The sequence below is a fragment of the Polypterus senegalus genome, chromosome 9 (assembly GCF_016835505.1).
Source record: "Polypterus senegalus isolate Bchr_013 chromosome 9, ASM1683550v1, whole genome shotgun sequence".
Lineage (NCBI taxonomy): Eukaryota > Metazoa > Chordata > Cladistia > Polypteriformes > Polypteridae > Polypterus > Polypterus senegalus.
In genome coordinates, this window is record NC_053162.1 from 10,999,284 (window position 1) to 11,017,042 (window position 17,759).

Genomic DNA, 17,759 nt, shown 5'->3' on the forward strand with positions numbered 1-17,759 from the left:
GTTACATCAGTTCTGTCTCTTGGCGTGTTAATATATGTGTAGAACACACACTAAAACATGGCGTACAGACAAAAGTGGAAATGTGCGCACGCACAAAAATATCCAGGGGCCTCATGCATAAAGCCGTGCGTAGAACTCACACTAAAACACGGGGTACGGGATGTCGCACACGTGCACACAGGAGGCAGTTAAAGGGCCTGAATGAGAGTAATTCCATGCCACACCAGGGGGTGGCAGAGTGCACTAACACTGTCTCTCACTCCTTTGCAGACCAGTTACTGGAAATTCTGCCTTGCCCAGATGACGTCACTTCCGGTCACAGGGTTAGCAATAGTTCTGGCCCCAGAGATGATATCACTTCCTCAGGTCTGCCTTAAAACCGCCATCTTTTTTGCCAGCAAGGCAGTTTGATACTGGACTCCAACGTATTCACATCTTTTGTGATTATTTTCTCGTTTTGCAGCCAGGGAATAATATACGGGTGGTTGCCCCAAACCTTTATTTTTTGTCTCTTTTGTCAAATCATTTGTGACAGGGCAAAAGTGGAAATGTGCGTAGGTGCGCGCAACAATAATGGAGATGGATAAAACTGTGTGAACGTCAGTTTTCACGCACGTCCCTTTAATAAATCCCAATGAATGTGAAATTGAATGCATGTGCATGTGCCTACAGCCCCACCCCAACTCCTCCCAGAATTTTGCATATTTGAATATTCAAATCATTATATAAAGCCCCTTAAATTCAGTGTTCTAAAAAGGAAGAATTTCAACGATTTTGTGAAGTGGAGGCAAGGAAAAACATACTATTTGTTGACTTAAGCCAGGGGTGTCAAACTCTGGGCATGGTGCGCCACACAGATTTTCATTCTAACCCTTTTCCTAATCAGTCACCAGTTTTCACTTCTAATTAACTCATTTTTCCTTCATTTTATTAGCCCTGTTTTAAAGGATTCAGTCTTCTGAATTGATTTGTTTTTTCATTAAATGGCAGCCAAACAGAAATGAGATGTGAAGCGAGCTGGCAGATGACCAGTTAAACTGGAATGTCAAACTCGAACCAAACTCACTCCAACTAATCTCTTAATGAGTAGTCGAGTCTTGCTGTTAATTAAACTCGTTATTTCATTCCATGGCTCATTGCTGCTCTCATTTCTGTTTTCTCTAAGAACACTGTCAAAATGATTTGGTGACCTGAGAGATCAACCTTACTGAGACCTTCACCTTTCTTTATTTTCAGATACTGTGGTGAGCTGGTCACGTGGCAGCTTGTTTTGTGTCTCACTATTTTTTGGCTGCTAAATTAAGGAAGAAGAAGCAACTGTGGGGCCTGAGTTACGTCAAATAAAACAAAAGAAGATAATCAGCAGCAAAAACTGGTCACTAATGAAGAAGAGGCTTAAAATGAAAAACTGCAGCCACTGCGGCCCTCCAGGACTGGAGTTTGACACCCGTGGCTTAAGCAGTGGTTTAAGCAACAAAAAGAAACCGATGGAGCAAAACGGCATGGTGGAGACACTCGGACATTCAAGTTCAGAAATTTTCGTATTATCCGAAATAAAAAAGAAGTGATCAGGTGTCAAAGTTGTCAGGAAAAGGCGGGTTGCAGCCCACTTTCTGTTTTTGACAATATTACAAATGCTGACCCCAGTGCCAAGAACACAAATCCACATGGGGTTGGTGCTGTTGTATGAGGAAGGAACCATCAGTATCACTAGAAAGCTAGAGAACAGAAATGCGTCTTCAATCTCATTACAAACAGTTCAACTGAAGGTGACTCCTTAATGTAAGGAGCTAAAGAGTTCAACAGATGAGGTGCAGCAGCTGCAAAAGCCCTGTCTCCCTTAGTTTTGCACTCAGTATATGCACTGAAAAAAGTATAACATTGATGTTGTTCATTCAACGTAAATTTTCTCTTTCAAGCAACTTAAGATTAGTCATTTAGTGTTGTAGCTTGAAATATGTGGTTTCAGATCTCAATCAAAGTAAAAAAAAATGTTTGTACCAAAGTAAGTTATAATGGAGGGAATCAACATAAAAATCCTATTTCAGTTAACCTAATATTTTAGGTTGTTCGTGTGCTGTGTTTGAGGGGCCCTTTGTATTTTCTTCTGATTAAACTTTCCGGCATGCTGGCTTTCCAACTGACAAAGAAGAAGAAGACTTTCCCGAGTGGAGTGGACGTGGCGATACAGGCCTGGTCATTTTCAGCAGCAAACTTTTATAACGGAGGATTTCTGGTAAGTAACCCTGCTTGTCAACTGTTAATTTTAAGTATAAGAACTCGTAATAAAACATACTGTCAAGAAAGTGTAGAAACGTTTAATAATTTTTTGTTGTATATTTAAAATTTACACTGCAAAATGGTTATGTATTTGCACTAGATTTTTAAATAAGTACAGCATTGGAATGTGTTATGTTCATAATATTTCTAATAGCATAACAACAGGTTATGACCAATAAAGCTTTTTAAATTGTAACAACTTAAAAAATAGATTTACTTCAGTATAAAACAAGTGAATTACACCCAATCACACTAAATGATTTGCCTCAACATAATAATTGTGGGTTCAATAAGATAAAAAGAATTATATTGGTTCAGATTGAAAATATTAAGTGTGAATCATTACCTTAATTATTTTAAGTTGAATGGAGGTTATACTTTTTTCAGTATATGTGTGGTTGAGTGGGGGAACAAAAGACAACTGACCGGTAGATCAAAGTTCTCTGGGTGGCTGGTGTGCAAGACACAATTCAGATAAATAGTCAGGAGCAGACCCATGTATTGATTTAAAAACCAGCAGCAAAGTTTTAAAATCAATTCTAAAACTAAAAGCAGCCAGTGTAAAATTGGAGAAACAGAATCAAACTTATTTGCCCCGACCAAAAAACGGGCAGCAATATTCTAGACCAACTGTAACCTCCTTATCAGGGTTTTGCTGATCCTAGATTACAAATTGCAGTAATCAAGCTGAGAAAAGATGAAAGCAGGAGTAACTTTCTCAAAATCCCTAGGAGATAAAAATCAGGAGTGGTCTCCCCTCAACTTTCTCGTATCCTCAGATATGGGGATGGATTTTTGAGGAGTAAACCGGATAACAATGATTATATTTTTATATTACTAGGGGGCTCCGCCCCCTCCTCGCTTCACTCACCCACCCCCAGATATAGATCAGTTTTTTTTTTCTGTAATTTGCTTGAACATTCCAGTTGATTTTGCAAATTCTCTCATCACACTATCAGACGGTTGTGGTGAGCGCCCTCTTCTTACACGGTGGTATGCTGGGGAGGCAGCATAAAGAAGAAGGACGCCTCACGCCTGGACAAACTGGCGAGGAAAGCAGGCTCTATTGTAGGCACGAAGCTGGAGAGTCTGACATCTGTGGGGAGGGAGTGACGGGCGCTGAGCAGACTCCTGTCAATCATGGAGAATCCACTGCATCCACTGAACAGGATCATCTCCAGACAGAGGAGCAGCTTCAGCGACAGACTGCTGTCACCATCCTGCTCCACTGACGGACTGAGGAGACCCCACACTATGCGACTCTTCAATTCCCCCCGGGAGTGCAAACGTTAACAATATACAAAGTTATTGTCTGTTATACCTGCATTGTTATCACTCTTTAATTTAATATTGTTCTTTATCAGTATTCTGCTGCTGGAGTGAATTTCCTGTTGGGATTAATAAAGTATCTATCTATCCATCTATCTATCAATTATATAGTGCTTTTTCTATCTATCTATCTATCTATGATATAATGCTTTTTTTATCTATCTATCTATCTATCTATCTATCTATCTATCTATCTATCTATCATATAATGCTTTTTCTATCTATCATATAGTGCTTTTTCTATCTATCTATCTATCAATCTATCTATCTATCTATCTATCTATCTATCTATCTATCTATCTATCTATCTATCTATCTATCTATCTATCTATCTATCATATAGTGTTTTTTCTATCTATCTATCCACCTAAGCTAGTGAATGAGAAAACTACTTAATGGGTTTAGCTGTTTTTCTTTTATATAATTTGCTTGAGGGCAGCATGGTGGCGCAGTGGGTAGCGCTGCTGCCTCGCAGTTAGGAGATCCAGGTTCACTTCCTAGGTCCTCCCTGCGTGGAGTTTGCATGTTCTCCCCGTGTCTGCATGGGTTTCCTTCCTTCCTTCCGCTCCAGTTTCCTCCCACAGTCCAAAGACATGCAGGTTAGGTGCATTGGTGATTCTAAATTGTCCCTAGTGTGTGGTTGGTGTGTGGTTGGTGTGTGCCCTGCAGTTTGTTTCCTGCCTTGTGCCCTGTGTTGGCTGGGATTGGCTCCAGCAGATCCCCGTAACCCTGTAGTTAGGATATCATGGGTTGGATAATGGATGGATGGATAATTTGCTTGAACATTCCAGTTGATTTTGCAACTTCTCTCATCATGCTAAGCATCAGAGTTTGCTTGCCGGTGCAATATATTCACGCTAATCCGAGAGAGAGGCTGCGGGCCGAGGGGAGGGGGAAGCGTGACATCAGAGGTGGGGAGCTGGGCAGGGCCTTCCTCATTCACTCGCCAGCCTCCATTCAAGTCGCTCTACTTCTCGTCACGTGCACTTTGCCTCTGCTCAGGTAGCGATACCTGTTTGTTCCGCAGACATTACCATCTAGAGATTGTTAAGGAGTAATGTTTGACATTTTCGAGAGCGAGGTCACAGCTACGTATGTTTTAGAGAGTAGCTGCTGATTGGTAGAGATATCACGGCCATGTGCTTTTCTCTCCATGCGAGGGACGCTCTCCCATCAGAGCTGAACACGATCAGATACAGCGCCAGTGTTTGACGTCGGGGTGTACCTACCTTCCGCCTAGCCAGAGATTCCTTGCCAACATTTTACATTTTTGGCAAAGAGATCACAGCTACATTCTCGTCCCTGATAGCAAAACCGGAAATATTGGATATCAAGAGGCCCTCGGCTACGAAAGCTATCAATATAAATTCTCCTCAATACAAATTATTATGTTTTTTTATTGATTTTGGGAGTTTGTCCTGTTTCACTACTGCACGGGTGGAGCCTCTAGTTTGTGATATTCTGAAATCTCCTTTTTTCAGTTTTTGCTAACCTAAATTTTAAATTTAAACCTTTGGCAGTTAACTGCTTACATTTTCACCATTTTAGGTCATCCATTGCATTTCAACTAATTATATTTGAAGAAAACCTGGAATAACTGAAGTGTTCTAAAACTTCTGACCGGTAGAGTAAGCAGGCTTTTATATGCAGCATACGACATTAAAGTGGCCGGTGTCCCACACGCGTGAATAGGGCTTGTATATTGACTGCAATCCCACCTCGAGCTGAGAGGGGGCTCTGTTATTCACAGCTTATCTTCTTTATGTGGAGACCCCAAGCTCCAGATGTCGAGGACCTGTGACATCATTCCTTTTCCATCTTATTAAGTTCTGCCTCATCGGGTCCAGAAGCCTTATAAAGCAACATGGAGTCAGTCAACATATGGACTCGCATCTGAGAAGACATCTTTGTTATTTTGCTGATTTTCAAACCTTTGCAATTTTGACAGCAATTTATGGGGATCACTGGCTGATGCCCCAAATCTTTTACAGTGTATGTAGTGAGTACAATAACTGGTCATGAATAGTTAACGTTGTCAGACTTTATAATCCTTACTTATTGCATATCACAATGAAACTTCAACTGTAAGCTAAAACAGCCTCAGAGACTCACCCAACAGCAATGAAGAGGATAAACGTTAATATCAGGGAAAAAAAGGACACCCCACAACCTATAAAGGTGAGCAAACGTAGCATGGAGTCTTCAGCAGGTGTTGTCTACGAGAGAAAGAACAGAAGGCTGAAACAAATTTTAGAAAGTAAGCTTCTGTTTTTTTTTTTCTTAAAGATTTAATATTCCACAACATTTAGCATACACTGTAGACATTTAGAATAATTAAATAACCAGAGAAAAATGAAAAAGAAATGCAAAGCTAGTAAATAACTGAAACACAGTAGCATAAAAAGTAAAAGTAGGCATCACTGTGATTAAATGAACTCTTTATGTGTGGCGAGCTTAGGTGAGAAATGGGAAACAAACAACTGCAAAGGACGAGGTATCAATCTGAGGGTGGAGAATTGAAGAGACGTGCCTGGGACCCTGAAGAGAGGGGGACATGAGGAGAGCGCAGTGAAGAGGAAGAAGAACTGAACTATGGAGAAGGACGAATATCAGACACAGACAGATAGAAAGAAAGGCACTATAGACAGACAGACCTTACTAATGGCTTCAGAACACTGTGCTGATGTAGACAGCGAGTAATGAGTCCACTTTCACTCCTGGGTCCTTCTCATGAGGTGTACTTCAACTTTTAAACCTCCTATTGTGTATTCATCTCTAACATTTCTGTTTAATACATGACACTCTGTATACATACACTGAATCGTTCTTTATCTCATGCAGGCCTGTGGATGCGATTTTAGATCTGCTCTTCATCTCTTGTGTGACTGAAATCTTTTCAGAGTAATTTGTTTTCCCTCATCTACTAAAACACTTCCTGACTGAATATGAAAAGAATAACTAGCCTGTTATTAAAGGTATTATATAATAGATAGATAGATAGATAGATAGATAGATAGATAGATAGATAGATAGATAGATGTGAAAGGCACTATATAATAGATAGAGATAGATAGATAGATAGATAGATAGCACTATATAATAGATAGATAGATAGATAGATAGATAGATAGATATGAAAGGCACAATATAATAGATAGAGAGATAGATTTGAAAGGCACTATATAATTTATAGATAGATAGATGTGAAAGGCGCTATATAATTTATAGATAGATAGATGTGAAAGGCGCTATATAATAGGTAGATAGATAGATAGATAGATAGATAGATAGATAGATAGATAGATAGATAGATAGATAGATAGATAGATAGATAGATAGATATTGCCTCACAGTATGGAGATGATGGTTCACGCCCAGGGTCCTGTCTGAATGGAGTTTGCATGTTCTCCCCGTGTCTGTGTGGGTTTCCTCCCATAGTCCAAAGACATGCAGGTAGATTGGTGACACTAAATTAGTCCCATTGTGTGTGTGTATGTGGCCCCCTGTCCAGAGAATCATTCCTGCCTTGCACCCTCTACTTGCTGGGATGAGCCAGCTCCACTTGGACTTAGCAATGGTATGGTAACCTCCCATTATCCTGTCCCATTTAGAAATAAAAAAAAAAACATTTCAATTAGGGGAAAAAAATTCATACCTGAAGTTCATAGATTTGTAGCAGAACCGCAAAATTTGTTGTGTGATTGCAGAAGCACGAGGTTGAATTTGGACCAGTGCTTGTCACAAAGCAGCCCTCTGTAGACCAGCTGCCTCCCTCATATGGACTGGAATGTAATAAAAATACAGAATTGTTAAAAAGTCAATTTTCTTGAGTGACTTTTTCCAAGTATGGCTTGTGGAGAGCCGGTGTCTCTTCTAGCTGCAGCCATCCAGCCCTGAATGAGATTACAGTCCACCGGTTCACCCACACAGAGCACAGAACATGAAAAGAATGAGAGGTGACCAGATTTTTTGGTGAATGATGTTAGACTCAGACCTTATCCAGCTACTATTTAAAAGTCTTCAGAGACTCATCTACATTACTCCGTAGTTGGTGACCCTTAGATGGAGGAATTTCAGTAATTAAATCTACTGAGATTTCATCCCAAATATGTTAGGGAAGGTCAGTGAATTGCAATAATTCCTATATTGCCCCACATCAAGATTTAGCCTGATAACAGGTAAAACACATTAAATAAGAAACTTTGTTTGTCATACCCAATGTGGACAACAGGGAGCGCTCCATCTCCCCAAACACACAACACAAACAGGCTCAGACACAAGTAGAAAAGTAGAAAGAGTATTTATTGTGGGGAAGCGTTTCCGACCACTGCCATTGCACAAAGTACTTAAGCACTCAATACAGTTGTGCTTGAAAGTTTGTGAACCCTTTAGAATTTTCTATATTTCTGCATAAATATGACCTAAAACATCATCAGATTTTCACTCAAGTCCAAAATGTAGATAAAGAGAAACCAGTTAAACAAATGAGACAAAAATATTAAACTTGGTCATTTATTTATTGAGGAAAATGATTGAATATTACATATTTGTGAGTGTCAAAAGTGTTTGAAACTTTCCTTTCAGTATCTGGTGTGACCTCCCTTACTAAACGTTTCCGGTAACTTTTGATCATTCCTGCACACCGGCTGAGGTATTTTAGTCCATTCCTCCGTACAGAACAGCTTCAACTCCGGGATGTTGGTGGGTTTCCTCACATTAACTGCTCTCTTCAGGTTCTTCCACAACATTTCGATTGGACTTTGACTTGGCCATTCCAAAACATTCACTTTATTCTTCTTTAACCATTCTTTGGTAGAACGACTTGTGTGCTTAGGGTCGTTGTCTTGCTGCATGACTCACCTTCTCTTGAGATTCAGTTCATGGACAGATGTCCTGACATTTTCCTTTAGAATTCCCTGATATAATTCAGAATTCATTGTTCCATCAATGAAGGCTAGCCGTCCTGGCCCAGATACAGCAAAACAGGCCCAAACCGTGATACTACCACCACCATGTTTCACAGATGGGATAAGGTTCTTATGCTGGACTGCAGTGTTTTCTTTTCTCCAAACATAACGCTTTTCATTTAAACCTAAAAGTTCTATTTTGGTCTCATCCGTCCACAAAACATTCTTCCAGTAGCCTTCTGGTTTGTCCACGTGATCTTTAGCAAACTGCAGATGAGCAGCAATGTTTTTTTTGGAGAGCAGTGGCTTTCTCCTTGCAACCCTGCCATGCACACCATTGTTGTTGAGTGTTCTCCTGATGGTGGACTCATGAACATGAACATCAGCCAATGTGAGAGAGGCCTTCAGTTGCTTAGAAGTTACCCTGGGGTCCTTTGTGACCTCGCCGACTATCACACGTCTTGCTCTTGGAGTGATCTTTGTTGGTCGACCACTGCTGGGGAGGGTAACAATGGTCTTGAATTTCCTCCATTTGTACACAATCTGTCTGTAGTTTTGTAACCTTTTCCTGCCTGATGAGCATCAACAACTCTTTTTGTGAGGTCCTCAGAAATCTCCTTTGTTCGTGCCATGATACACTTCCACAAACATGTGTGGTGAAGAGCAGACTTTGATAGATCCTGTTCTTTAAATAACACAGGGTGCCCACTCACACCTGATTGGCATCCCATTGATTGAAAACACTGGACTCGAATTTCACCTGCAAACTAACTGATCATCCGTGAGGTTTACATACTTTTGCCACTCACAAATATGTAATATTCATTCATTTTCCTTAATAAATGACCAAGTATATTATTTTTGTCTCATTTGTTTAACTGGTTTCTCTTTATCTACTTTGAGGACTTGAGTGAAAATCTGATGATGTTTTAGGTCATATTTATGCAGAAATATAGAAAATTCTAAAGGGTTCACAAACCTTCAAGCACACCTGTATACTGCACTCTTCTGTACTTTCTGTTCTTTCTCTTTTCTCTCAGCCTCCTCCGCTCCTCCTCCTCACAAGCTTTGTCCACCTTCCCCCCCCGACTCTGACCAACTGGAACTGAGGCAGTTGGCTTCTTTTATGTAGTATGCGGAATTACTTCCAGTTTCCCAAAGAACTGGCCCGGGATAAAGTAGGGCTCTGCACCTCCCACAGCACCCCCTAGCGGCACCCATGGAAAAGTTCAGATTTATAGGGCAGGTGGTGATTGGCAGGTGGCCCCGCCTCTTAGGGCAGCACCCACACAAACACACAGAATATAACACAAAAAAAAAAAGAAATGGTGCACATAATCAACACAAAAAGAATCAGAAATGAACTCAAGAGATGCCAAACATGAATTGAAACCCCAGCCACGACATACGTCAAAATGCAAATATTAGAAATAAGGCACCTGATAACTCATTGTTTCCCCATAAGGAGATATGACAAAACCAATCACATAAAAAATGAATACCATCTTAGGCTATAATTTACATGGCATTGACAAAACCTGACGAGATGCAGAGAAGAGTTGGTACGAGCAGTTTGAATTATTTTTATAGACATACAGTAATAGCCTTCAGCTTAAACATCAATTATTTTTCATTTTTTGGGGAGGGGGGGTCACACAAAACAAAATATGAAGCAACTTCTTCATTTCAATGAATGAGTCTTCAGCTCCGCTTTTCATTCCAAGCGAATGGAGGCTTCACCGTCACCTGATGTTAGCCTGCGCAGCTTTGGAAGCAGAAAGTCAGGGTGACAAGTGACATATTACTTCTACCAAAAAAATAAAATCAGGTGACTGCGGTCCTCCCACAACCAGGCCCTCCACCCCTCCTACAATTTGTTTTAGTGTTTTTAATAATAAGAGTAATTATACTAACCGGAGGCTGTAATTCCAGAATGTACAAGATGGCTTCAGCTCAATTCCTGGAATAGTCTTTGGGAGAGAAAACAGGAAGACAGCAGGTGAGGATTTGCAGATATTCAACGGGTATCAAATTCTGCTCTTAATAATAATAATTAATAATTCGTTATATTTATATGGTGCTTTACTCACTATGTAGTGAGTGCGGAGCCACTTCAACCACCACCACTAATGGGCAGCACCCAACTGGATGATGCGACGGCAGCCATTTTTGCACCAGTACACTCATCACATATTGGCTGTTAGGTGGTTAAGGGGTGAGAGATAGTTAGCCAATCAAAGACAGGGGATGATTAGCGGGCTAGCATGACTAGACCATAGTAGGCCAGGACATCGAGATATACCCTGCTATTTACGAAGGATGCCCAGGGTGCACAGAAAGGCAGGACTTTGGCATTACATCTCATCTGAAGGGCAGTGTCATTTTAGCAGCACAGCATCCCCATCACCGCACTGGGATCCACATTCAGACCACTGGGTGAGCGCCCCCTGCAGGACTCACCAACACCTCTTCTAGCAGCAACTCTTGCTTTTTCCTGATTGGTCTCCCATCCAAGTACTGGCTGGGCCTGAACAGGCTTAACTTGTTTGAAATGGGGTGAACTTTTAATAAGGTTACTGTGCCCAATGCTGTCTAGACAGGCCATAGCCTCCCTCCACCATGAATTTCATACAGTGGGCTTGTGACTACCTGTTAAGTTATGGTACTTCAAAAATTATATTTAATTAATCTTCACTCGTTTGTATTATTCCGACTCAGCCGACGTTTTGTTACTTTGTTTCAGTTTCCATTTAGTTTGGTTGTAAACTTTCAAGCGAACTAAACACATCAATGAAGAGGGCAGGGCGAGGACTTCTTTCAAGGGGAAGAAATGTTTTTTTTTCCTCTGTGAAAAAAATATCATGGCGGGTGTACCTATGTGTTTATCAATAAATTGTATTATTCTGTTTTTTAAAATGAGTGGCCTTCGTTTACCTTGATATACCCTACTAAGGGGTTCACCCACTGCTCATTTTGCTCGCCAACTCCCGTGACTTGCACTACGTGCCAGCCACTTCGTGTCTCTGCCCCTTGCGGTGTATAGAGGGGGGCTGAACGCACCACAAGGAGACGCCTCTTGTGGTCTCCTACGTTTTTTTTTCTTACGCTCCTCTTTACTCGATCAGCTGCTGGCTTGCTGCTGCTGCCATGCCATGTGATCTGCATCTCGTGTGGTGCTTCGAACATTTAAAAGTCTGTACAGCACCTGTCCTGCTCTTTGTCTTTTATTTCCAGCCCTGGGCGTGGATAAATCTCTTGGCACAAATTCTCGGCCCATGGTACATGAGTTTTTGATATTTTAGTTTATAATTTAAAAAGAACCTGAAAATCTAACAACATCACATTCAAGTTTGATAAATTCTGAAAGGAATGATACCGAACATATATATGTAGGTTTTACAATAAGCCTGATTTAAAGTCTGACAAAAAAGTGACATAAAATCGTTGCACAAAATCATTGCACTTTTAGGCTTAGGATTTTTTATATAGAATTGATATTGCCAAATGTATTGGGACCTCCCAACTCCAAATTATTGAATTCAGGAGTCTTAATCACTTCCATGGCCACAGATGTATAAACTCGAGCCCCTCGGCATGCAGACTGCTGGCTTCTTCAAACATTTGTGACAGACTGGGCCGCTCTCAGGAGCTCAGTGAATTCAAGCGTGGCACCGTGATAGGATGCCACCTGTGCAATAAGTCCATTCGTGACATTTCCTCGCTACTAAATATTCCACGGTCGGCTGTTAGTGGTATTAGAACAAAGTGGAAACAATTGGGAACAACGGCAACTCCACCATGAAGTGGTAGGCCACATAAAATCACAGAGCGGGCACAGCGCATGCTGAGGTGTGCAGAAGTCGCCAGCTTTCTTCAGAATCGATAGCTACAGACCACCAAAAGCTCAAGAACAGTGCAGTGTAGAGAGAGAGCTTCATGGGATGGGTCTCCATGGCCAAGCAGCTGCAGCCAAGCCTGACATCACCAAGTACAATGCAAAGCATCGGATGCAATGCTGTAAAGCCCACCACACACCACAGGACTCTAAAGCAGTGCAGTGACAAATCACGGAATCTGATGGACGAGTCTGGCCTGGAGAACGGCATTCATCTGACTGCATTGTGCCAAGTGGAAAGTTTGGTGGAGGGGGGATTATGGTGTATTATGGTGATTATGGGGTTGTTTTTCAGGGGTGGGCCTTTTAGTTCCAGTGAAAGGAACTCTTAATGCTTCAGCATACAAAGCCATTTTGGACAATTTCAGGCTCCCAATTTTGTGGGAACAGTTTGGGGATGGCAACAGGACTGGGCACACACCAGTGCACAAAGCAAGGTCTATAAAGAAATGGAGGAGCGAGTTTGGTGGGGAAGAACTTGAGTGGCCTGCACAGAGAGAGGCCTGACCTCAACCCGACAGAACACCTTTAGGATGAATTCGAGCGGAGACTGCGAGCGAGCTAGGCCTTCTCATCCAACATCAGGGCCTGACCTCACAAATGCTCTCCTGGTCACAAATTCCAATAACCGCACTCCAACACCCCGTGGAAAGCCTTCCCAGAAGAGCTGAAGCTGTTAGAGCTACAAAGTGTAGGCCAACTCCAAATTCAGGCCCATGTATTAAGAATGGGATGTCATTAAAGTAAAGGCAGGCGTCTCAATACTTTTAGCGTTAGAGAATAAGTCTAAAGGCAAGTGACCCCTTCCTACAAGAGAGAAAGGTAAGGTAAAGAAATTAGGCGCCATACTGAATTATTAAGATTTATTACTAGCATTGCCAAAGACAATTAATTAACCAAGGGAAAATTCATCTTTCCATGTCCATTTTAAAGAACTGGACAGCCATGGAAGGTTGTATCTCATTCAGATTTCCCCGTAAACAAATAAAGATCGATCGATCTATCATTCTATCCGTTATATAGTGCCTGTCATATCTATCTGTCTATCTATATATCTATCTATTGTGGTGGACAGCCAGAGCAGTTACCTGTCTGGGACACCCCACCAATGGAAGGACTGGGGAAGATAGCTTTTGTAGGACATTTTTTCCCCCAGACCGATAGAGGGCAACCCCCTTGGCTTGCAGCGGGCCACAGGTTTGGAGTATAGATGCCAGGGGGCGCCTGGATGTTTTCTGGGTCCTGTTTGGCAGAATTTCCACCACACCAGGCCGGAAGAAGGTTGTTGGACACCTGGGGTCCTTCTAGGGGGCCAGCTGCCAGTATTTAATGGCCAAAGTCGGGAAGAAGAAGGACAAAACCTTTGTGGAAGACTGAAGGTGGAAGGACTGTGCTGTCATTGTTGACATTATTTGTATACTGTTGAGAAGTGGGGAGCAATCAGAAAACACTTCATCACAGAAGAATAAAGGTGTGTGTTGTGTGGTGCCTTTGTCATCTATCTTATCTATCTTATCTATCTATCTATCTATCTATCTATCTATCTATCTATCTATCTATCTATTATTTAGTGTCTTTCCTATCTATCTATTTATTATTTAGTGCCTTTCCTATCTATCTATTTATTATTTAGTGCCTTTCCTACTATCTATCTATCTATCTATCTATCTATCTATCTATCTACCTATTATTTAGTGTCTTTCCTATCTATCTATTATTTAGTGTCTTTCCTATCTATCTATTTATTATTTAGTGCCTTTCCCATCTATCTATCTATCTATCTAAAATCACCTCATATCTATCTACCTACCTACCTATTCTCTTAATGCTATCACCTTGGAGTTCCAAACCACAGAGTCACTCATTTCTCCAAAATGCCCACTAGGGGGAGATTAGACCTGAAAATTTCAATATGCTACTATTTTTTCTTGAGGAATTCACACGGCAGTTAATAATTGTGGTTGCCAAGATTTTCCATGTTTTATAAAACAATCTAAGAGAGTTTTCCAAAGTCCAAACTGGGAGCCTTTACAATGATGAATGGTTTACTCTGTTAAGGTTTCATGAATGTTGTTAACATTGGACACAAATTTAGGAAAGTATTCCATTTTTCCTGGGGGGTTGCTAATAATTTCATCCTACTACATACATACTGTCAAAATGCATGTCAGTAGGTTGCATTCCAGGCTCAGCTGAGGTATGCAGTAACACTCTGAAGGAAGAGGGGGTGCTGTTGTTAACCCGGTCACCTGTCTGAGGTCAGTTGACTCCGCCTCTTCTGGGTCAGGTCCTATAAACCTGAGAATGCTCAGAGGGAGGAGCCTCAGTTTGAGTTGAGCCAACAAAAGCTCCACAAAACTGTAAAGACCTGCTCAACCGAGCAACACCATTGGTAGGGAGAAGGCAACCTCCAGTATGTTCTGTATTGCAGCGCCATCGAGCATTTATTTTATTTTCTGTTAAAAGATTTGAGTGTGACCACCCACTTAGTGTCCCAACATTTCATCCCAGGTTTCACCACCATTCGATCACATTTGAAAATGCACTGTATGCAATCTCAAAAGAATAATTGTAATTGCAAAATTAACATTCTTTTGGATGCTTTGTGCTGCCTCCTTTTGCGCCATCACCTTCTCATATTTTTCAAATCTCCACAATTTCTACCAGTTGTGAAATACTGCATTACTTACAGCACTTTGAAAAAATAAGCTTGACAAGATTTGTTGACATTTAAATAGATATCACTCGATAAAACCATTTGAAAGATAAAAATCAGACCACCTCTATTTTATGCTGAAGTCTGTAATGCACAGCCAAATTAGTCTTTTGGATGTCACTGTACGCTGTGGTAGAAATAACTGAAGATCCAAGGATTGTGCCTATGAGCCTGAAATGAAAACAAAGTGAAAATCACCCATTAAAACCACTGGAAAACATTCATCACACCATTACTACAACTCTGTGTTCCTTCAAGACTCTTGAAAGAGGCAACCGTGGCCATTGTAAGACAACTCCTACATGCACTCTCCATGGGATGTTAGTCTGCTCACCTCTGACTTCCATCGGACACTGAGGAATCATTGTGGGTGCTGCTGCCATTAACAAAGAAAGGGTGTAGGGATCCATACCACGTGTTAATGAAAGTCACCTTTTGATTACCTGCCAGGTATAAAAGAGAATTATAAGTAATTCACATTATAGACCTGCAATTAATAAAGGAATTTATCAAAATGTTTAACATTCTTTCAGCTTAAGGATGAATCCTGCACTCCAGGGTCCTCATGTATAAACGGTGCGTATGCACAAAAATGTTGCGTAAGCCTGTTTCCATGCTCAAATCGCAATGTATAAAACCTACACTTGGCATAAAGCCACACACATTTTCACGGTAGCTCCAACCTGGCGTACGCAAGTTCTCCTCTCGGTTTTGCAAACTGCTGGCACCCACCCAAAGCAGTGCTGCTGTTCCCGGGTGGTTTCCCTTTCCTTTTTACATCTACAATATTGTTCATTAGTTTAAGCCATCTGATTGTAATTAACCTGTAACAATATAAAGGTCCACGGAATGGTCAAACTGTTCCAAATACCATAGCTGCTTTAGCGTTGTTACTCTCACTGCGCCTTCTTCTCCTTCTTTAAGCTGCTCCGGTTAGGGGTTGCCACAGTGGATCATCTTTTTCCATATCACTCTCACTTCACCACTCTGAGCAGCTGATCGGAAAGAGAATTATCGGGATACAGAATCCAGCACACGCTGCCTCAGCCATGCACACAGTCTATTTGAACTGCTCTCATGCAGCAAACGCTTCAGAGCCTTTCCCTTTACGGACCTCGCGGTTCAGAAACAGTTTCATCCTAAGAACTATAAACGCACTCAATCAGTCCATCAAGTGCTCCTTGTAGAACTGTTTGTACTTATAAGTACAATCACCTCACTGTAATACAGTTACTGGGATACAGTTATATAATATAATATCCTCACTGGGATACAGTTATAATATTGCACAACCTGAGCCACTTTATAAAGCGCGTATTTACATATGATGACGATATCATTTTTAAGATGAAATGCAGCAAAATATGTTTATTATATTATACAGATAAAATGTTAACGTCATTTAAATAATGTATATTGTTAAAAATTAAACATGTGAGGACACAGTGGCACAGTGCTAGCGAGGAGCTGCCGCTCCGTTCATTGATTGTTCCTGCCTCGCGCTGTATTCTTGCTGGGACTGGTGCGACACTGGAAAATAGATGGATTGAATAATTAAACATGTACTATGAAGATATTTCAATGTTCCTTAAAAGTTTTGAAGAATCGGCTTAAAATCTATTACAGAGCTGATTGTGTGGCGATTGGTTACTTGGAGAAAGAAAAGTAAGGACAGGAATTGGGGGTTAGTATATTTGAAAAAGACAGTACTGCTGCAATAAATTATTTCATTGAAAGTCACGCACGGCGCAGCAAGCATCTTGCGGGAGGCAGGAACAATCACTGGACAGGGCGCCAGCTCGTCACTATCACTGCGCCACCGTGTTCCCATGTTTAATACAAGTCCTATCATCATGAAAATGATATCAAGTATACATCTCAGTATTTTAATTATTCAGAGAGCTGTAATATCACAAACGTAATGGATTCTATGTCCTGTTGGAAGAAAAGAGAGCCCGTTTAAGAAGCACGTAGTAATTCACACACATAGAGCATATACAGTGGTGTGAAAAACTATTTTCCCCCTTCCTGATTTCTTATTCTTTTGCATGTTTGTCACACAAAATGTTTCTGATCATCAAACACATTTAACCATTAGTCAAATATAACACAAGTAAACACAAAATGCAGTTTTTAAATGATGGTTTTTATTATTTAGGGAGAAAAAATCCAAACCTACATGGCCCTGTGTGAAAAAGTAATTGCCCCTGAACCTAATAACTGGTTGGGCCACCCTTAGCAGCAATAACTGCAATCAAGCGTTTGCGATAACTTGCAATGAGTCTTTTACTGCGCTCTGGAGGAATTTTGGCCCACTCATCTTTGCAGAATTGTTGTAATTCAGATTTATTTTAAGGTTTTCTAGCATGAACCGCCTTTTTCAGGTCATGCCATAGCATCTCAATTGGATTCAGGTCAGGACTTTGACTAGGCCACTCCAAAGTCTTCATTTTGTTTTTCTTCAGCCATTCAGAGGTGGATTTGCTGGTGTGTTTTGGGTCATTGTCCTGTTGCAGCACCCAAGATCGCTTCAGCTTGAGTTGACAAACAGATGGCCGGACATTCTCCTTCAGGATTTTTTGGTTGACAGTAGAATTCATGGTTCCATCTATCACAGCAAGCCTTCCAGGTC

At 41.0% G+C, this 17,759-nt stretch overlaps 1 protein-coding gene across 2 annotated transcripts in view; it reads right to left on the minus strand.

Moving 5' to 3' along the window:
* adgrd2 (adhesion G protein-coupled receptor D2) overlaps positions 1 to 17,759 on the minus strand; it is a 452,918-nt gene that overhangs the window by 284,226 nt on the left and 150,933 nt on the right. For both annotated transcript variants that reach the window (XM_039762694.1, XM_039762695.1), the window contains exons 11-15: positions 15,462 to 15,570; positions 15,193 to 15,298; positions 10,431 to 10,486; positions 7,265 to 7,391; positions 5,722 to 5,825 (exon numbers count right to left, since the gene is read on the minus strand). In XM_039762694.1, coding sequence (XP_039618628.1) covers positions 5,722 to 5,825; positions 7,265 to 7,391; positions 10,431 to 10,486; positions 15,193 to 15,298; positions 15,462 to 15,570 — 502 coding nt within the window. The remainder of the gene's footprint in view (positions 1 to 5,721; positions 5,826 to 7,264; positions 7,392 to 10,430; positions 10,487 to 15,192; positions 15,299 to 15,461; positions 15,571 to 17,759) is intronic.